Source organism: Sorghum bicolor, chromosome 8, assembly GCF_000003195.3.
Source record: "Sorghum bicolor cultivar BTx623 chromosome 8, Sorghum_bicolor_NCBIv3, whole genome shotgun sequence".
Lineage (NCBI taxonomy): Eukaryota > Viridiplantae > Streptophyta > Magnoliopsida > Poales > Poaceae > Sorghum > Sorghum bicolor.
In genome coordinates, this window is record NC_012877.2 from 58,680,853 (window position 1) to 58,703,440 (window position 22,588).

A 22,588-nucleotide genomic window follows, 5' to 3' on the forward strand; every position below is an offset into this window, starting at 1 on the left:
GTATATAAGATGCCTCCTAGCTATATACTAGAAGCTGGTACTTTGCCGAGTGTCTATGGCACTCAGCAAAGAACCAAATACAATCGATAAATTTTTAATCGGTAAAGAAAATTTTTTGGGCAAAGATAGAAACGAAAAAACTAAAAAAAATCCACATCTAAATTCGCTAGAGGCCTGCGCCCACACGACTCTATCTGCTGCTCAAATTTTAAATTTTTTCCTATTTGCCGCGGCCGGTGGTATTCAAACTTGTGGCCTCTCTGTCACGTGTGTCTTCCTTCTTAACCACTGCACCACACTATCACTTGTGTCTATATTGCATTTCGTTCCTCATAAATTTTATCAAATCACGTGTAAACTTTGATTGTTTGAGGTTCTAAACGATTTCAAATCAAAAAGTTGTCAACTACAAAGTTTCATAACTTTTTGGGACCTACATTTTCAGAGTTTCTCAATCTAAGGTCGTTTGAAAAATTTGAATTTCAAATTTGAGAAATTCAAACATACTTTTTGCATGACAAGATAATTCCAAAACAAAAAGTTGTCAACTACAAAGTTCTGTAACTTTTTGAGATCTACAAAGTTTATTTAGGAAGTTTTTCCATCCGAGGTCGTTTGAAAAACTCGAATTTTAAAATTTTCAATTAAAGACGTAGTTTTGCATGACAAGATAAACTCAAATGAAAAAGTTGGCAAATACAAAATTTCATAACTTATCAAGATCTACAGAGTTTATTTTGGTTGTTTTACCATTTGTTCATCCGACATAGTGATTCTAATATTTTTTATAAATCTTATATCTCTCTCTTATAGTTTATGAAACTATAAGAGAGATATGTAAAATTTGTGAACAAATTTATTTTGACTTTGTCTAATGAAGAAATGACCAAAATAAATATTGTAGATCTTGAAAAGTTATACAACTTTGTAGTTAAAAACTTTTTGATTTGAATTTATTTACGGCTTTAAAATTTAATTTGAAATTTTCTTTGCGAGTGTTTTTTTTTACATTCGGCACACTTTGCCGAGTGTAAAAAAAAAACACTCGGCAAAGAAACTTCTTTGTTGAGTGTCATCTTTGTCGAGTGTCAAAAGAACACTCGGCAAAGAAGGTCTTTGCCGAGTGTTTTTTTTGACACTCGGCAAAGAAGCTTCTTTGACGAGTGTTTTTTTTTGCCGAATGTTTTTCTTTTGGCACTCGGGAAAGAGCTTCTTTGCTGAGTGCCTAAAAAAACACTCGGCAAAACATTTAACACTCGGCAAAGACCCAGATTTTGGTAATGTACATGATGTAGTATGTTGTCTGAGAGATTAATATTCTTGTAATGCATCATGCTCTTTTGCATAAAGCGCATGTAATATTCGCTTGTGTAAGCTGGATTTTTAATATTTTTAAGAAAAATATAAATGTAAAAAATGTTCTTTCCTATAAGACATTTTCGGTTTTATGACAGCTTTTTATTATTGCTGTGGTTCTTTTCTGTATGACGAGATGTTGTTTTGATCATTCTCCCCTCTTCAACGTGTGTCCTCTTTGGTTCAAATAAGCTTTAGGATCGATGCATGGCAAGGGAAGGGATAAGGACGAATAGCATGCAAAGCTTTATTCTCGGCTGCCCCTACAACTGTATCCCCAATGCATGGCTACACCTACACCTGGGCGCCTACAAAGATATTCATATCCTAAACCACCCATATCCACCAGGGCGCCTTTGGATGCTAGCTCCCCCCCCCCTTATTTTTTAAGGGTGTACTATTACAGAAAAACTTTGCCGAAGCGGTCAGATTTGATTTAGCGAAGCGGACATTGCAACCGCCTCGGTCAAAAGGTCACGCTAATAGGATCTTTTTCTGAGGTGGTTTGATGCCTACCTCATAAATCAAATAAAAAACAAAAAAAATGAAAACCCGTGGACAAAATCTGGCAAGCCAATCCACATGGTGCTGCGAGCTGTTCACCGAACCGCCGGGGTTCCTTGATCTGCCACTGAGGGGGCTCGATGAGGCCACCACGGGTGCAGAACCAACCACCATGGTAGCCGATGGAGGAGCTTGGGGAGGGCACGCAACCATCGATGTAGGAGCGAGCATTGCCAACACCTCCCTAGGACGAGCCTATTACTATGACCGAGTTTTGGGTCGAGTACGAGTTTGACCTTATTAACAGAGCCTATTTTCCAAGGTGAGTCTCTTATAAAGCCCATCTCGATTAGTAGATTTTAGGAACTACCTTGATAAATCGATTTTGTGAGGCAGTTGACTATAACCACCTTGGTTAAAAAAATGACTGTCTCAGTTAATCCCATGCATTAAACGAGGTGGTTTGAAAGCCCGCACGTCTCCAAGGTGAATTTTGAAATGCCTCGCAAAAGATTTTGTGTAGTATTGATGTTAGCCTCTTTTGTTTGGAGTGACTCCTTCAACATTCCTCTCTTATTGGATTGTTGTTTCCACTAAGGTAACTCACTCAATTACATGAGTTTTGGGGCATGAAACTTTGCTTCCGTTATACGTTTTTCAGCTTTCCTCCATATTGTTTAGCCAAACAATTTTAGTTCCACACACTCTGTTCAAGAAAAAAGGATAGAGTTATGAGAGCACCTAAAGTGATGCTCCGCAAACTCTAGTGTGAAGCAGAGTTTGTTGACAAGTCCCAAACAACCCCTTAATCATCAAGAAGTATAGGATTAGTTTTCCTTTTTCTAGTAACCCTCAAAAAGAATCATTACCGTCACAGAAATTCTTGTTTCCAATACTTAGTGCATGTGTTCTGTTTATAATATATAATATACAGGAAAAAAGTCTACATAACCCTCTCAACTATATAGGTTGGACTACTTCACTCTCTGAACTATAAAGCCAAATTTTATACTCCCTACTTTTCATCAAATAACCCTCTTAAGCGGTTTTAGATGGTGGTTTTGTTACGGTGATGATGGTTTTGTATTTTATTTATTTATTTCCGCTGAATCTTTGAAAAAACATAGTAAATCAAAGGAAAAATTATAAAATAAAAATTCTAATTTTATTGGACTCCACATGAATAGATCTACACAGTGAACATATAATATGATATGCTTTAGTATAAAGTTTTTGATGTAGCTTTAGATTTATGCTTTTTTGTAATTATTTGGAATAATTCATAGATATAAAGCTACAACAAAAAAAATGTACTAAAGCATATGATATTATATGTGCACTGTGTAGATCTACTCATGTGCAGACAAAGAAAATTGGATTTTTCATTTTGTGATTTTTTTATGATTTACTATGGTTTTTCAAAGTTTTAACGAAAATAAATAAAAAAAGAAAAACATTAAACCACCGTCACTATAGCAAAACCATCACCTAAAAACCGCTTAAGGGGGTTATTTGACTGGTTTTAAAAAGTTAAAGAGGTAGAAAAATCTGGTTTTATAATTTTGGGATAAAGTAATCCACCTTGTATAGTTAAGGGGGTTATGCAGATTTTTTCCTAGACTTCATATCATTGCTAAACACAAGTTATTAACACAAGTCATAAGTCAGGGTCACATATCTATACCTAATAATAAAGAGGCAAAATTTCAGCCTATTTTTTGGTCCATCCATTTTTTTATCCGTCTCCATCTAACTACCGAACATTTAGAGTTTCTTCCTTCTAGACTTATATATATATAACCCGTGCTCATGCGTGTTAGAGTAGCTCTTGTCTAGTGTGATACGGAGTTCGATTCCAAAACGTATCCGCGGTGTTATTTGTTTTCCTATATTCTTTCCACTCTGTTTCGATCCAAATAATGTGAGGCAAAATTTCTGCCATATTTTTTTCGTCCATGTATATATAGAGATACTAAAGGGTGAAGCGTTTCCTCCAACCTACTTTTTTACTTCCCATAATAATACTGTTACTTTTTTGGGTCATTCTTCTCAAGCCATGCAGTGCGACCGAGCTGACTCTGCTTCTATGGTGTAAAAATCCAAGGTTCGGATAGAGAAAAAACATGTGTCTGTTAACGAAGAAACATTCACGGTACTTATCTGACATGGTCACACATATTATATATATAGAAAAGGAAATAGTAAAACTCAAAGACAAAACACACATGTGATGTATAGAGATCAATTTTTTCTTCTTACGTCATTTTTATCTATTTATTTATTTTGTATTTCAGCCTTCTCTTTTTGGGTTTGCTCTTTTTCTCCATTTTGCTTTTTTTCTGTCTCGGCAGTTTTGCTTCCCCATTCTTCATATAATCCACTAATCCGTTTCCATGAAGATGGAGAAAACAAAGAAGGAAATATTTTAGATTTTTAAAGATATTCTAACCTTGGCTTTAGATAAAAGAGATCTCAAAGTACTTATTAGCCAGTGGTCCGATCTATCTAATTGAGTAATTTTAAGAGACTCTATATCCTTTCTACGTTTTTTAGGAATAGAAATTTTGATAGAAAAAAATACCAACCAACATCCTAATTGAGAATTTTCACTAGCCAAATATCTAGCGAGGATGATGTCTAGAATGTGCACAAGATATATAAAAGCAGTTAGAGAGAACAAAGATATATAAAGCGATTTTTACTCAAATGACTATCCAACTAGTGATTTAGAGATTTCTTTTAGGACTCAACAGGGAATATTCCTAAACCTATTTAGGATATTATATAAAAAGAATATGTCTAGAGATTAAATTTTAGAAAAGATCTTGACATTGCTCTAACAAAAAAAATGCCAAGTGATGGTGAATCGAGTGCGGAGAGTTGGAGTAATGCACGTCTAAATCACATTATAGAGTTTGGTTCCAAGATGAATGAGAATGGATGACACAATTTTCGACTAGAAATTCGACCCACTAGATTCTAAGATGAATTGAAATGAATTAAATGATTTTCATCATGGTAACCGCACAATGAGCAATGCGTCCCCAAATCCACTTATACGGTCGTTCAGCAGATTCATTCCAAGCGAACGATCCAACAACGAACGAACGATAGAGTTTAACCTCCTCCCCTGTATTGACGTCAGCGACGATGTCAGGTTGAAAAAAACAAAACATTTATTTCAAAATGTTATAACTTCTGAATGGTATATCTATTTTTATTTTCGTCTTCATCACTGTGTTCTATACGACGAGACGAACAAAACTAGACCCCACTTACATATGTTTCGAAGAATTTTATTTTATTAGTAATTTATCTATATCATAGAATAGTATATAATTTATAGGCTATAACTTATAAGAATAACTTATAACATATAACTTAGCATATTTCTACTAATATGTTGTGATACCAATTTGTATATTTAAGTTTTGAATATAACTTATACACCTAACTTTACATCTAAGCCATTCATTAAGTTGTATAACTTATAAGTTTTAAATGTAACTTATATGTCTAACTTTACATAAGTTGTGTTTCATAATTTTTCTGTTTCTAAAATTTGGTTTATTTATTTGTTTGTTAATGACTTTTGTGTTTGCAGTTTTGGCACAAGTTAGTTAATTTGTTCCTTTGTGTTTAATAACTTTTATACATAAAAGGTGTTTTATAGCTCTTAAGATTTTTAAGTTTTTCGCATAAGTTATATTTTATAACTTTTATGGCATAAGTTATATGATGTAAGTTAATATACATAAATTGGTAGCAGGAAAAATAAATCTTTGAAACATGTGCAAGTGGGATCTAGTTTTGTTCGTCTCGTCGCGTAGAACACATCAGTGCAGACGAAATTAAAAAAAGATACACCGTTCAGAAGTTATAGTATTTTGAAATAAATATTTCTCTTTTTCAACGACGTCAGCCATCCTTAAAAAACACGCATGAATATAGTGCCGCTGTGCGGAAGAAGTGTTGTGCATGCGCAGTGAGCTTTGCTGACCGGTTGCTAAAAAGAGAAATGAGGGAAAATTTTTTTCCAAATGAGGTATGTCTGAAATTGATCGTTTGTTTTGTCATGGGTGAACGTTCGTAATTTAGTGAGGCCGCAATGCGTCTTGTTGCAACGCACGGACATATTTACTAGTGAGATATAAAGAGCATGACCCAATATATATTAGAATTGGACCCTTTGTCCATCATCGTTAGATGCACGTTGTTTTAATTCGTATGAGTATGGGTTATAACTTATATGTCCATATCAAATTTATATCACTCACAAAATACAGATGGGTTTCGTCAAAAAAAAATCTTGTACGTGCCCCGTCGCCGCTGCAGCCTGGGCCCACTATGCCTGTGCCGCAGTCCAAAATCTGAGTCGAGTCTGATACGAGATCCTCGAAATTTCACGTGAGTTGCTAGATACGGCCTCAACATACACTAAATATCATGAACATTATTTTTTAAATAACCAAATTCTCTTATTCCATGCATCTGCAGTTCGAATTTCAAATATGCGAAAAAATCAATAAAACAATAAAATTATAGAAATATAGTAAAAAAAACTCAAAATTGTTCCAAATTTTGAAATTGAAATGTAACTATTGTGGATAGGCCTCACAAAAAAATAGGGCCAAAAAAAACAAAAAAAATCAATTTGATGAGAGCCAAATTTGGCCCTCGGCAAAGAAGCCTTTGCCGAGTGCCAGGCCATGGGGCACTCGGCAAAGCAGTTTTTTCTAAAAAAATAAAAATTCTTTGCCGAGAGCCAGACGGCGGGGCTCTCGGCAAAAACTAATAGCAAATGGCCACCGACGACCACCCTTGCCGACGACCATATAATTTGATGAGGCCTCGACTCTCAGCAAAGTAAAATTTTGACGACGATCCACCTTTGCCAAAAGTCTGGCACTCGGTAAAGATTGGTTTGCCGAGGACAATTCTTTGCCGAGTGCCTCAATAGCTGGCTCTCGGCAAAAATAATCTTTACCGAGCGTGCGAAAAAAGCACTCGGCAAAGCAGTCGTGTCCGGTAGTCGCGTGGTACATGTCTAGCTCGCCAAATAGGCATCATGTGGCCCAGCGTGGGCGCGCGGGTAAACAACACCTGAACGAGTCTCACCACCAGTCCGTAACTCAGCTTGATTCGTCGGCCGTGCTTGACCAACGCTGTGCCAACCGCCACCGCCACCGCCATTGCCACCGCGCCACCACCGGAGCGATCTGCAAGCAATATAATGCTCCCGCCGGCAGGCGGCGCCCGTGTCTCGACCGCGGGGAGCACCGGAGGACCGGAGCAGTACTGAGATGATACCAGATACCGTCATCGGCTAGGAGAGCTAGCTGACTAGTTATTTGTCGTCTTCAACCTTGCTTCGCCCTACCTCTGCTGCACCGTATGTCCGTATCCGCCGTGGACTTGTCAACCGCTACCGTACAGAGCCGCGTGGTTACCTCACATTCCCGATCGAGTCCCGACAGCAGCCTGCCCGTCTCTCCCGAGTCCAGTGCCGGCTCTACGCGGGTGGCAAGGGGTGCGATGGCCAAGCGCCCAAGTCGAGATTCGAGAAGGAGCCCAAGTCCAGTCATACAGACCTCTAGATTCTATAGTTCATTAAGGATGATATATCGTTTTAATACCGTTTTTGAATTTTGTCAAACATAAAAATTTGTCAGTTTTAGTTGTGGTTTCACAACCATTTTTAATCATTTTCTGTACTCTTTAATTACTAAAATGTAGAAATATTACGTACCGACCGCGTTCGTTTTCTATATTATAATTCCGTTTTCGACCGTTTCTGACCGTTTTCATCCTTAGGTATGAGCAGACTAACGTGAAAAATAGACAGAGACCCTATAATCTATTAGATATGTGCAAACTAACGTGAAAAGAGGCAGAGAACTAGCCAGCCATCACAAGAAAATTGTTAGCCTTTCTAGCTTTTTTTCTCAATTTCACCATGGCCCTCGGACAGAGAGGAGGCAAGGAGCCATGTCTCGAGTTCATGATGCACTCGCGTGAAGTAAGAGGCGAGGAGCTGTGCCACTGCGAACTCGAAGACAGCTGGACTACCGAAGAACGACACGCGGTGGAGGTTACTAGCTTCACGACGACAACATCTTGGTTCTTGCCATTTTGTGAATTGTGATCACCGATCAGTGGTTTCGATTCATGTCAAGGCCTTAAGTATTTTTTTTCGTATTTATTTTTAATCCAAATTAATTATTTATATAGTATTCCATACTTCTGGTAATTTGTACTCATATTTTTCATGTTTTTCTTCTAATTTAGGTGTTAGAATTTTAGAATGTTAACTAAAAAACATTTGTCAGGGCTGAGAAAAGAAAACAAAAATCATAAGAAGATCAGTTTATTCAATCATAAAAGGTACTATTTAGAAATTGTACAATAAGATTTGCTTTCGTTTTGCAAGTAAAAATTAGTATCTATATATTATATAAGATTTTATACATAATTTAGAGAACTAGCGCAATAAAATCGCCAGAGGACCCTCAAAATCATAGGACCAGCGCTGGGCCCGAGTCACCACTCCAGACCTTTCTCTCTGTCTCCCACGAGCTGATCCGCGTTCATCAGCAAGCAGCAAAGCATGGCGGCTCGTGTGCCACGCATCTATCTCCACCTCCTCCATTAGCTACTTTCTCATGCGTGCTACGCATGCACGTACTATATATATGACTACGGAGAAGCGCATCAGCGCAGCAGCTAGCAACAAGTGCATGCTTAAATTAGGATCGTCCTGCATATTGAGATGATGAACTACCCACATGCTGCTGCTGCTGCTGGTCCGTGGTTGACGTGCTGCGACAACGACAACGCCGGCGAGGCTGCCGCCGCCATGATGCCCACCATGGGTGAATCCGGTAGCTTCTTCGCCGACGTGGTCGCGGACTACTCCAGGTGATCTATGATTTGATGTGCACTGAGCTAGTATCTAGGTAGCTAGAGTCTAGACAGTAACTCATTGTCGTGCACGGTGCTGGAAGGAAATTTGAGCCCAGCATATATGGCTCTAACCCAAAACAATGCATGCTAGCTCACTAGGTCTACGAAGGATGCATGTAGCTAATCGATCGAGAGATCATATATATAGTGTTAGTCATATGTTCAGCAAAAAACAGAAGATATATAAGTGTTTCTGACGATGATGCCCAATCGATGTATTGCTTCTTGCGTCTACAATATGCTTGCATATATGTAGTCATTCTATTGCAAGAACAACATCTTCCGTTACGTCTCAACACATCAGCAGGTCAGCCGGGCCGGGCTATATATATACTTCGCTCGCGGATGACTACCATGCATGTAAACTACGTTTGCTCTACGTGTACAGAAATGAACTCTTTGAGCGGGTGTGGGAGCAAGAAGGACAAGCCGGCGGAGGCGCATCAGGGTCGATGCAGCCGGCGATTTCCTGTCTCTGGTCGCCGAGGTTCAGCAGCAAGTCGCCCGATGTGCGGTTCGACCCACCGTCGGAGGACGAGATGACGGCGTGGCTCGGCGCCACTGTCAAAGGCGAGGAACTTGCCGGCAACGTCGACGATGGCGGCCGCCGACTGATAGCTGATGATGGTGGTCGGGATGCAGTGCCAGCGACGATGGGGACGTCGAGGGACACGGACAAGGAAGAAAAGGTTCCAACGACGACGGAGGGGGTGATGATGGACAACAAGGTACGTACGTACGTGTATCTATCGGGCTTTGCTACAGTACAACTCTTACCTAGTGAGAGATAAGAGTTCAAATAAATCAAGCCCTTTTTTCTCGAATACGCAAAAGCATTGCATATCATTGTATTAAGAAGAGAGAGTCAAATAAAATACAAGAGTGGTCGTCGTTCCCGACCCGACCGAACCCGAAGGAGCTACATTTTTAAAATGACAACAATCCTGGGATCCACTAGGATCAACCTAACTATGGACGCAACCCTCTGCAAGCCGGAACAGCTTGTCGAGGGCCTCGACATCAGTCGAGAGGTCGCCCTTGAAGTAGGACTTATAAGAACGTTTGACCGTAGAGTAATGCGGTGTCGAAAGTTCGAGGAGCCCCAACTTCTTTTTGAGCATAAATTCATCGTGCTTGGACGTCGGGATGTGGTCAAATCCAAGCCCTTGAATATTAGAAGAAATAAAATAATTAATATTACTTTATTTTTTTATTGGATATAACGTGGACACACAACCCATACACTCTACACTCACATCACGCGTGCACGTCCATACATGTAAAGAAAATATTACAAGGCACGTTGCCTTCAATGCACGGAAAACGTTGCGTGTTACTGGCTGGACAACCGCAGGCCCATTCGCAATATATTACTTCCTTTTATCTGCATGTGTATATGCATTTTGTTTTCTTTTGGTTTGCAACCAACAGCCACAACCACAACTTCATAGAAGGCCATCGGGCAAGAGATAATTTCGGAATCAATTGCAAGACATGCTATTTTATGTTTCTTAATTCAGCATGGTCACGTTACAACAACAAAAAGTACAATACAATCACACTTGAATTGAATAAGCTTTATTTTTTTCATGTTGAAATTCAATGAAACGAATTTAAATTTCCTGTCCATCCACGTTCCAACAAATTATATATAAAAGAAATTACAAAATCATGTTGGGTCACATTATAAATCATTGTGTTATACTTTTATTTACGTTATATATACAAAAAAATAAAATACGGCTGCACATATATGTGAAGTGTGTCCCACCGCTATACATGTGTGTGTCCATGTCCATATTATTAAGAACTTGAGATCATGTTAGGAAAGTTAGATCACACATGCATATTAGATATAATACGAAGATATTTTTCTTATATATCCTATATAACCTCTTCGGAGATATAATACGTCCATGAGATACATCACCATATCCTTTTATTTACGTTCATACAGGAGAGCTAAACAAAAAAAATATAAATGATCTCTAGATGTTTTTCCAAAATACTATAGAGATAAATAACATTGTTTTAAAATTTATCCACATTCTTTTATACAACTTCCATATAGTTTGAATAACAATATGCACCCCTCTTAATTAAAATTGCTACTGTTCAGGACGAGAATTGAATGAAATATGCATGGTTGATGAACTAACTTTTATTACAGTTAAAGTTGGGGATTGATCTATTTAACATACCTATATTACTTATTCTTGAGGGTCCTCAAGGTAGGAATCTAAAAACAACATCTAACTATTCTTGCTTATATATTTGTTTCCATAACTGGTTCATATGGGTAATTTAAATGTAGATCTTTTAATTTGGTTATTACTTATTAAGTATATTTTTAATAATGTTCACCATGTGTAACTTGTATGTATATTAGACATTGTTTAGATGTTATCAGATTTGTGTGAATTTTAGTTCAAGTTTCACTCCAATTCCACCCCAACATATATGAATTGATGTGAGTCCGACTATATCTAAACAAGGTGTGTTATTTTGCACTCTTTCCCATAAGGCATATGTGTGAATTATATTTAGATTTACTGGTTATCTTAGGCTACTTTTCATAATTAATGACAAAGAGACAGGTATCGCAAAGGTGGGTAATATAAGTTAGAAGCAAAGTAGATCCAATGTAATTACCAACAACTCTAAACTCTTGAGGGCTAAATTATTAAGGGTCCCCAAAATCCGTATCTAAGCCGTAAGATTTTGGTGTGAATTGTGGATTATGGTCCCCAGTTTTTACACTACAAGTCGATTTCAGAAGTTAATTTGCTGAGTCAAATTCATTTCTTGTTTTATTGCCATGAATGAATAAAACTACAACTCAGTGCATCATTACAATACTCTTACCTTCTTGTTTTGCCTTGTTGGGCTCCGATAGGTGATGAGAAAGGCGCCGGCAGGAGGACCTTCAAGGAAGTCTCACCACGGAGAAGCACACAGGCTGACAGAGAAGGTATGACGCACGCACGCAGTATAGCAACCACTTGATCTCTTACATGACATATATATATATGTACATCCAAATCACTGATTGCAGCATTATTACCCACTGATGGCCCGGCACGGCCCGGCACGGGCCCGTGCTAGGCACGGCCCGAAAGGGCACGGGCCCGTATGGCCCGCGTGCCACCGGGCCGTGCCTGCACAGCCCATCGTGCCTGCCCCCAGGCACGGCCCGTGGGCCGATTTTCGTGTCGGGCCGGCCCGAAAGGCACGAGGCCCAATAGTGCTTCGGGCCGGCCCATGGCCCAATATATGAAAAACACCAAATTTAATACAGAATTTAACAAATCATAAATACATTACATTCAAGTCACATACATTAATACTTCACAATTCACATAACACAATATACTCTCAGATCATATTTTACTTGCCAAAAGTCACAAGTTTCACAAGTCATAGAACCTAATACTTCAAGTTTCACAAATTTCCTGATACCGTGCCGACACCGTGCCTGCTGTTAAAAGCGTGCCGTGCCGTGCCGTGCAGCGGGCCGAGGGGTCGGCCCAAGCACGGCCCACAACGTGCTTTGGGCCGGCCCGGGCCCAGTTAGGATCGGGCCATGCCGTGCTCAGGTCGGGCCAAATGACCGTGCTTTGGGCCGTGCCTTTGACCCGCGGGCTGCATGCTCAACTATGCCCACTGATCTGATCAGTAGAAGTACTAATTAATGTCCTGAATACGCTTACAAATTACAGAGACGGAGGCACAAGATAAACGAGAGACTCAAGACCCTGCAGCAGCTCGTCCCGGGATGCAGCAAGGTGCGTCCAATTTTATATGCCCGGTCCCTTGTTTTCTTCTAGCAGAGAGTTCAGTACGGATTTTGCAACTGATGGACATCTGGGAAAATTTTTGTAAACTCAAAGGTTTGTCCTTCGTGGCAACGATGGCAGTACGTGCAGCGAAAAGCATATCTCATCGGGGTAGACTTTTCAGCTCAGGGTTCCGAAACCGGGTGCGCCAACATATCCATGGCGGATTGAGATCGCCTCTAGTAATATAGTATTATCCAAAGAAAAGTCAGTTTCTAGAGGGGAAAAAAATGCTGCATGCATGCACGTACGTGACGACGACAGAACACAACATTTTTCAATAAGATAGTTTTTTCTAGTAGTCCCGGGTCTACCCTTATTTTTTAGGCAAAATTATCAATATTAGATAGATTTGACAAGTCCAAATTAAAAGTCCAGCATTCTTAAGCACTTTAGTCCCCAAATTATCTCTCCTCTGATATTTTTACAAGGCATACCGCATATCCTAGGTTCAAATCATGTGTATAATATAGGTGCTTTATCTGTGTTCAGTTGTTTCCTGGGTTCTAATAACATGACTGATTGATAACATTTTCAGTCCAACCAAGCCTCGACGTTGGACCAGACCATCCATTACATGAAATCGCTGCAGCACCAGGTGCAGGCGATGTCCGTCGGCCTGGCGTCGCCGGCGGTGTACCCCGTCGTGCAACCGCAAGGAATGCCTCTGGGGACGCCGGTCGCCATGCCATTTCCAGCAGCTCATCCTCCGGTGGTCCTCGGCGGCCACCCTCCGTCAACGACGATGGTTCCCTTCGGGGCGACCATGCTTCAGTTGCCCCATTACGCTGGTGCAGCCGTGATGGTGCCTGCAGCTGCAGCCATGGCGCCCCTGTATCCGGCTCCGGCAGCCGCTCCTACAAGCACTGCAGTAGCGCCTGGAGATGCCATGGCTGCCAACCATCTTCGTGGCTCTAGCAGCTGAAGCAGCAGTGAAGGAAGAGGAAACGGTAGTAGCAGCCTGTGTGTGAGTGATAGAACCTGACTATTACCAGGTATGATGTGGAAACACCAGGGCAAGAAGGGATTCAAATAGTGGATGTATATAGGGATGCCTGCTAGTGCTAGCTATATACTAGAAGCTACATGTGGTAGTATGTTGTCTGAGAGATTAATATTCTTGTCATGTATCATGCTCTTTTGCATAAAGCGCATGTAATATTCGCTTGTGTAAGCTGGATTTTTAATATTTTTTAAGAAAAATATAAATGTAAAAAATGTTCTTTCCTATAGGACATTTTCAGCTTTATGACAAGTTGTATTATTACTGATTTACTGTGGTTCTTTTCTGTATGATGAGATGTTGTGTTGGGCATTCTCACCTCTTCAACATGTGTCCTCTTGGTTCAAATATAAGCTTTAGGATCCATGCATGGCAGGGGATAAGGACGAATAGCATGGAAAGCTTTATTGTCGCTGCCCGCCTACCCCTACAACTGTATCCCCAATGCATGCTACACCTACACCAGATATCCATATCCTAGCACCACCCCACCTCCCATATCCACATGGGCGCCTTTGGATGTTAGCCTCTTTTTTTGAGGATGCACTACCACAAAAAACTTTATCGAGGCCGGTAGATTTGATTTACCGAAGCCGGCATCGCAACCGCCTCGGTCGAAAGATCACACGTTAAATGGGATCTTTTCTGAAGCAGTTCGATGCTCGCCTCTGTAAATCAAATAAAAACAAAAAAAATAATGAAAACCCATAGAGAAACTTTGGCGAGCCCATCCACAGGGCGTTGCCACAGCTGCTCGCTGGACCGCCAGGGTTCCTTGATCTGCCAACAGGGGGCTCGATCCGGCCACCACGGGAGTAGATCTGACCACCATCGTAGCTGATGGAGGAGCTTGCGTGAGGGCGCGCAACCATCATTGTAGGAGTGAGCATCACTCCGCCGCCGCCGTGAAAGGAGCCAATGCCGTCGCTGGGGAAGGAGCTTGGCATTGGGAGAGGAAGGAGTGCCACTAACGGGGGATGAGCGAGCTCTGGGGAGGAGGGAGAGGGGCAAGATCAAGTGGTGGGAGAGGGGCGCCTTCAGTTGGAAGGGAGAGGAGCGGGCTCAAGGGAGAGAAAAGGGGCGCAGGCGTGTAGCTGTTGGGACGGTGCGGCTGAGCGACACTGTGGAAAAGGGTGAGGGAGATAAGAGTGAGTAGATTTGAGGGCTAGGGTTTCGACCACTTATATACTGTTACCGAGTTTTGGCAGGGTAGGCTTCTAACATGGGCTTGGCCTTATTAACAGAGTCTATTTTCCAGGTGGGCCTCTTATAAAGCCCGCCTCAGTTAGTAGATTTTAGGTACTGCGTTGGTAAATCAATTTTATGAGTTGGTTGACTGTAACCGCCTTGGTTAATAAAAAAATGACAGCCTCGGTTAATCCTAGGCATTAACCGAGGTGGTTTGAAAGCCCGCCCGCCTCCAAGGTGAATTTCAAAACACCTCACAAAGGATTCTGTGTAGTGGTGATGTTAGCCTCTTTTGTTCGGAGTGACTCCTTCAACATGCCTCTCTTATTGGATTGTTGCTTCGGTAAGGTAACTTCCTCAATTACATGTGTTTTGGGGCATGAAACTTGGCTTCCACTATAAATCACTCAACTAAATTCCTACATTGATAACCCTCAAGAATTAGATAAAACTTCTTTTGACACTCTAAGATGACATGGTTCCTTCTTGTTCGAGGAGCCCATATTTATATGGGCCAACTCCCCCTAAAAGAGGCCTAATAGGGGCTAGTGTAATGACTTGTCAATTTCACCTCCACTGAGGGTCATAGATCAGTTGGTTGGGTTCCTTGTGGTAGAACCTGTCCACCTGGGTTCAAGTCTCCAACTTGACACGGGTGGGGTTCAAGTCACCAACTTGACACGGGTGCTCGTATTTTTTGTATTTATTCGGGATTTAACGGCGATATGCTTTCAATGGTAGGCGACGTGCCCGTTGACATCGAGGCACTTATGGTGATTTTATTTCGAAATTTGCGAGTCCAACTCAGTTCTTCAAAGGTGCTCATAGGGGTAGGGTAAATTTCCTCTTGCCTATATAAATACCAAGACGTGCTCATAGGGTAGGGTAAATTTCCTCTTGCCTATATAAATACCAAGACCATGAGGGCAACATGGGCTCTCTGTTCCAACTTTAGTTGGAATACCCTAGCCATATATTTTCACTCTCCTCTCCTCTGTTCCAACTTTAGTTGGAACACCCTAGCCATATATTTTCACTCTCCTCTCCTAAATCATTTCAGTAACCATTTTCCCAACACTTGCTTGAACCTGAGAGTTTTTCCTCCAGTCTGTTCCTTTGTTGCTTTCCTTAGATAAAAGAGAGATGAAAGAAAATGTCCTTGAAGAGAGACTCAACCTAGCTTGAACCATGGGTATTTAACATTTTGCCATCGTTACTAATGGCGCTCCATCAAATGTTAGTTTTTGAATGACATCCATATTTATCATCGGAGAGAGTGAAACTTACCTAACTTTATGCTATTTTACTGAGATAACACGGCACATAGGCGTGCTAGTGTGGATGTGAGGATGTGAAAAGTATCAAAAAAATCACTAAAAAGGTATGCAAAAAACAAGATCCACCATATCATGCACAAGACACGTGGGGCAACATGGTCCTATCTAGTTGTTATTAATAATTTAAATGCCACCAACAAGTAATGAATGTATGAAATAGAACCTGATTTATTAAATAAACTCACATTAAGACCCTACAAAATAATCAAGATCGATAAAAGTTAGTTCTTCAAGACTTGAAGACTTTTCACTCAACTTTTTCGAGTTAAGCGGAAACTAAGAGGCTACACCGATTAGATGCACTATTTATGCATGCAGGATAAAGATAAAAAAATATAAAGATTCTTTCGATAGTTCCATGGATTATGTGGAACCACTCAGTGGGATGCATTGTTACATCATGATGGCACATAAATAGAATACATAATTGAAACAATATCAAAAATTTCTCGGCAAGATGTTTGCTTGAATCTAAGCCTTATCCAACTATAGGAGACAAATGACTAGTGTTGATGTTGAATTCATTTCTCATTTGAAAATTTGGATAGAGAAATAACTAAAATAAAAGTTGTAGATGTTGAAGAGATATAAAACTATGTAGTTGATGACTTTTTTAATAATTATTATTTACAGTTCCAAAATTATTTTTGAAGTTCACACATGTGGGTCTAACTGCCATATAATGTCCACGTCACCAAAATCACCCATCAAAATAGTCGAATGGCCAAAATGAATGGTATTAATAGTTGGATGGTCAAATATTCCAAAAAGTGATAAACCATCAAACATCTAGTAAGTTGATTCTCTTTCTCTCCTTTTTTCCTTTTCATTTCTCTGAGGCTAACCCTTTCTCTCATTTTCTCCTTTTCCTTTCCCTCGGCCCACACCACCTCTCATTGTTGGGCCAAATTTCAGCTCATTCCTATATATCCTTAATCTATTGCACTTTTTCATTATTAAGTAAATAGAGAAGGCAAGTTATATAAAAAGCTTAAGAACTTTTTGACTCCACTTTCCCACCCAAAACCGAGCTACTGGAGCACATCAAGCTTCGCCAACCTCTTTTCCTTCCTATGTGCTCGCTCTCCAAGCCAATCCAAGCCAGAGCCCCATGTCCTACCACTGCTTCATCGCCAACCTCACCAGACTACCTCTAATGTTTCCTTGGTGTTTGTCTCCATTACAACACTTCTTCCTCGAACGACAATGTTGCTTGTCTCCTTACCTCTAGGCTCTCACTGCGTACTCGTGAATGTATCCTAGGCCAATTTGGTGATTTGGTGTTTTGGCGATTGATGAATACGTGTTATAACTATTTTGTGTTTTGTGACGGTAATCACATTTGAGTTAGTCACAAGTTGATTGGTCACAGATGTCTTGGCCCCATAGACTTGATGATTGGGGTATGGCGTAGAGGATATTCCCAAAGAATAATGACAATATAGAGCCAATAAGGATATTGTAGAGCAAATAAGGACACTATAGAGCCAATGTAGGCTTGATGCTTGGGTGTTGAAGCTTTGTTTTTCTTTTGTTATACTATTTAGGGGATCCAAGACATTCATCTTGAAGGAGTTCAAGTGAGAGCATTTTGATGCACTAGAGATTAACTCTTAGTTAAGATCATGATGGTAAGTGGCTACATCAAAGTTGTTTCAAGTCAAAGATCTCAAACAAGTTAGATCGATCGAGATCAGACTTGAAATGCATGTTGCATTCCTTTTCCACATGCACCATTCTTGCACGTTTGTGCCTGGCTGCCATCCATTGTAATGGCTCAAGGTTTAGTCGGTTGCACAAGCCAAGTAGATGAGGCTCCATATTTGATTTTGTATGATCTTCCACGCATATCTGTAATCACTGATACCTTCTAAAATGTATTTTTAATATCTTCCAAATTTATGAGATTTTGTAAGCCATAAGTACTCCCTCCATTCTAAAGTATAAGACATTTTGGTTTTTCTAGATACATTACTTTTACTCTATATATATATAGTGTACATCTAAGTATATGTGTATCTAGAAAATCAAAATGTCTTATCATTTGAAATAGAGAAAGTAGGTTTTTAATACAAAATTTGGACATATATCTCATTTCCAAACTAAATACTTTAAGAGTTAATGATACTTGCAAGTTTCAATAATTTTTTTTAAGATTTGACTAAATTTTGTCAAGATCATGTTATGTTGTTATTACGACCGGAGGGGGTAATAATCTAAGTGTATGTTGTTAAGTTAATTAAATGTATACATAGTTTAATGAATCGTCCTTCATTGAGAGTTTCTGTTAAATTAAACTAATGTTTTGAAAAAAAAAGAAGATATTGCGCAATGCAACAAATGATTAGACACGGCACTCACAAATTAAAAAGTAAGCTAAAAGTATATATAGCACTTGGCATGAAACACGTGTCGTGTTATATAACATGTTATTTTATATATATAGCTTCTTTGTTAATTGAAATTATAATAAGTCTATATCAGTGCATGCGCATCTTCTTATATATAGAATAACGGTGTATTAGATTTTCCCGAGTGATAATTAATTGTGGATAAGTCCTATCAGCTTCACATCCTAAATAAGCACAATGCATGGTCCTAGGACTCGGGGTACCGTTCGTTGCCTCCAGGCTGACCTAGCGCGCGCGGCACGGTGAGTCCAGTAAGAATGGATCGAGAATCCGCACGACATATGTCTGTCTAGTGTATTCTTGGCATAATGGTGTGTGCACGCATGTCACTTGCCTCCTGCTTCCTCGGAGCATCGGATCCGGCATCTTTTCTATCCGGCCGGAATAATCAGATTCCAAAATCAGTTCGAATATTAACCACCGCTCCCCTACTCCCTTCTTCTCGGCTAACCACCAGTGTGAGCGTTGGCGACGATAGAGGAACAGCGGATAACGAGGCCACGGATCCGCCGGCCATGTATGTATATATGTGTATATATAACCGCGTCTTCCTTCAGTTACGAGATAGCTATCACCATCTGCAACCAGATCGATCCATATCCAGTGTATATCCCTCCGAGAGCTGTTAGAGCGAGCTGAGGTAGGTTGGCCTGTGTGCTGGTCACGCGCGCCTAGCGTCTTCCGTACCTGTTCATCGCGTTCGATCGCCGGCCGGCCAAGGGATGGATCGCTTTACCGAGACGGAGGGAAAGATGGCACACGACCCGCTGTCCTACGCCCCAAGCTTCGCCGAAGAGACCGAGGGCAAGATGGAGCAGGACCCGTTGATGTACAGCCCGCGCAGCGCCGCGAGGGCCACAGCAACCGGCATCCCCGTCGTCGGCGACGAAGGCGTGGCCGTGCTACCAGGGCCGCTGATCGTGGGCGCGGGGCCTGCGGGACTGGCGTGCGCAGCTAGGCTCACCATGGGATCCGTGCCCTACGCGCTCCTGGAGCGCGACGTGTGCGTCGCTTCCATGTGGCACCGCCGCACGTACCGCAGGCTGTGCCTGCACCTGCCCAAGCGCTACTGCGAGCTGCCACTCATGCCCTTCCCGCGCAGCTACCCCACATACCCGACCCGGAAGCAGTTCCTCGCCTATATCGACGAGTACATGCGCAACTTCGGCATCCGCCCCTTCTTCCGCCAGGAAGTCATCGCCGCCGAGCACGACGGCGAGTACTGGTGCGTGCGCACAAAGGATTCCATCACCGGCCCCATCAATGGTGGTGGCGAAGAATCCATCGTCTCCTCCACAAGGGAGTACCGCTCCAAATGGCTCATAGTGGCCACCGGGGAGAACGCCGAGCCTGTTGTACCTGAGATTGAGGGAATGCATAGCTTCAAGGGCCAGCTCATGCACTCCAGCCACTACCGCAGCGGCGAGGCCTTCCAAGGCAAGAAGGTGCTTGTGGTCGGCTGTGGCAACTCAGGCATGGAGGTGTCTCTCGACCTCGCCAACCATAATGTGCACACCTCCATGGTTGTGCGTGATTCGGTGAGAAATTAATTGTGTATTTTTATTATCATGCATTTTTATTATCAGATAGATTATTAATATTTTGTTTGTCATTTGATTATGTATTAATTGTCTTTATGTCCATATATATAATTATTTTGTTATATTTGATTCAAATATATTGAACAAGGATTTAAGTTATCATTTTGATCAATATAAAATAACATGGTAATTTTGGGAGATATTATTTTGATGATAGTAATATTATTGAAAAGTGTTTTTCATGTGTGCAACTTTTACTCTTATTTTTTCTTTAAAAATTATCTCATAACAATGTGAAATAATAAGGCATAACACTCACTATATTATCTACAAGTACTTTATATTAGTCTGCAACACTTATGTCAAGTGTTTTGTGGCAACCTAATTCTTATCCTCACAAAATATGTTAATATTGCTTTTTTAGAGTAAAAAAATATAAATAACTTATAGAGCCTATGGTGTGATAATAAATAGCCCGTGATGATTCATAATTTATCCTTTTTCATGTAATAATAACACATAAAAAAAAATTTTCTAACTTTAGTTTAGTTAGCCAAATAAACATGAGTGCTACATATTAGCACTAATGATTGAATGGTCACCAACACGTTATACCATGCTACCTATGTAATTTTGTTATCTTTTTATTTTTCTATATTGGAATGTGTTGTACAGAACAATATTAAAATTAGTTCAATATTTATAAGCATATGTAGAAGTTGCACTAAGTGTTATTGTCACGACAAGTTTTCTAAAGTCCCTCAAACTTACTATTTCTTTCTCTTTTTCCTAAATGTCTTTTTGATTTGTATCCTTGTTATAAAACGAAACAAAAACAAGGTGTTAGCTCCAAATGTTTGCCCCTTAAGCTTATCTTTTTTTTTCATTTTTAATAAATGTATTTTAAATTTGTAGCCATACTGTAGAAGCAAATCAAAACAAGAGCCACTTAAATTTGTTGTCTCTTTCATTTTTTCCATTTTTTCTTCAACTATTTTTAACTGTGATTAGTGCACTATCAACTTAATGTGAACTATAAAACCGATTGTATGTTTTGTGATTTTTCACAGGGGCACGTCCTTCCAAGAGAGATTATGGGACTCTCAACTTTTACTTTGTCCGTGTGGCTTCTTATGTTTCTACATGTCCAGATAGTAGATCGAATCCTTCTACTGCTTGCTTGGTTTGTTTTAGGCAACACTGCGCGCCTTGGTATTCCTCGGCCTAGTCGGGGCCCAATGGAGCTAAAACAAGTGTGTGGGAAGACGCCGGTGCTTGACGTTGGTACAATAGCAAAGATTAAGTCTGGAGACATCAAAGTAATTATTTAATTTTTTGAATTTATGTTGTCATTATATAATTATCTTAATTGCAGAGCTCATACTATTGTACTTATTGCATATTTTTAGGTATTTCCGGCAATTCAAAGTTTCCAAGAGCATGGTGTAGAGTTTATTGATGGTAGGATCGAATCATTTGATGTTGTGATTCTTGCCACAGGTTACAAAAGCAATGTTCCTTTTTGGTTAAAGGTAGTATCACTTTTATTTTTCTTATGTTATATATCCTAATTATTTATTATTTATTAAAAAAATATTTATCTAATTATATTTTTATTTATGTGTAGGAAAACGAGTTTTTTTCACAGAAAGATGGATTTCCACGCAGGCGAAATGAATGGAAAGGAAAGAATGGCCTTTATGCTGTTGGGTTCTCAAGACGTGGTCTACTTGGTGTATCAATGGATGCCACCAAAATTGCAGACGATATTGTGCAGTCTTACAATAACATATGATATCTGATTATTTTATTGATAAATTTAGTCATCATCATTTGAGACTTTTGTAAATATATGTACTGGTCTATGTACATAAATTACAACAGGTGGATATGCTAGAGAACAAATATTAGACTAGCTTATCTATCAATGCACTCATCATATAGTTCACATAGGCTAGTACATGTTGCATTTTTGAGGCTCAATAAAAATAGTCGATAGAATTAATTTTTTCTTTCTATTTTTTGGCAAACATTGTAAGTTGTTTTTGTTACTATTAATCAATTATAATGGTAATATTTATCATTATATTTATGGACACTCCTTATTGGTTCTTATAGTGATATTACATTTTTATTGCAAAATTATGAGTATATAGATGGTTAAATCTCAATACAGAATATAGTTAGAGTACACATTAAATGTAAGCATATTTTAGTTACATCCCTTATTGTTTAAAGATCATTTATAGGAATTATATTACAACCAAAATTGATAATCTTTCTCTATCAACAAACATGTTAGACTATAATAATAATTTACCTAAATGAGCTAAATTACATAATTCTTAGACTACTTCAAATCATTGGGAGGGGAGGTTCACACATGAGAGGTTGTTGGGAGGGGAGGTTCGCATAAAGAGAGAGGGGAGAGAGGTTGGGAGGGGAGGTT

At 39.9% G+C, this 22,588-nt stretch overlaps 1 protein-coding gene across 1 annotated transcript; it reads left to right on the forward strand.

Moving 5' to 3' along the window:
* Positions 19,172-22,231, forward strand: LOC8069753 (indole-3-pyruvate monooxygenase YUCCA2). Its single transcript, XM_002442416.2, has 4 exons — positions 19,172-20,136; positions 21,210-21,458; positions 21,549-21,671; positions 21,767-22,231. The coding sequence occupies exons 1-4, from the start codon at positions 19,321-19,323 to the stop codon at positions 21,932-21,934; spliced, it is 1,356 nt and encodes a 451-aa protein (XP_002442461.2). The 5' UTR covers positions 19,172-19,320; the 3' UTR covers positions 21,935-22,231.

Bases quoted from the DNA above. Each gene is read 5' to 3' on its own strand.
- LOC8069753 (XM_002442416.2), top strand. From the start codon at position 19,321: ATGGATCGCTTTACCGAGACGGAGGGAAAGATGGCACACGACCCGCTG. The intron at 20,137-21,209 runs GTGAGAAATTAA...GATTTTTCACAG, and splicing joins CCATGGTTGTGCGTGATTCG to GGGCACGTCCTTCCAAGAGA. The intron at 21,672-21,766 runs GTAGTATCACTT...ATTTATGTGTAG, and splicing joins ATGTTCCTTTTTGGTTAAAG to GAAAACGAGTTTTTTTCACA.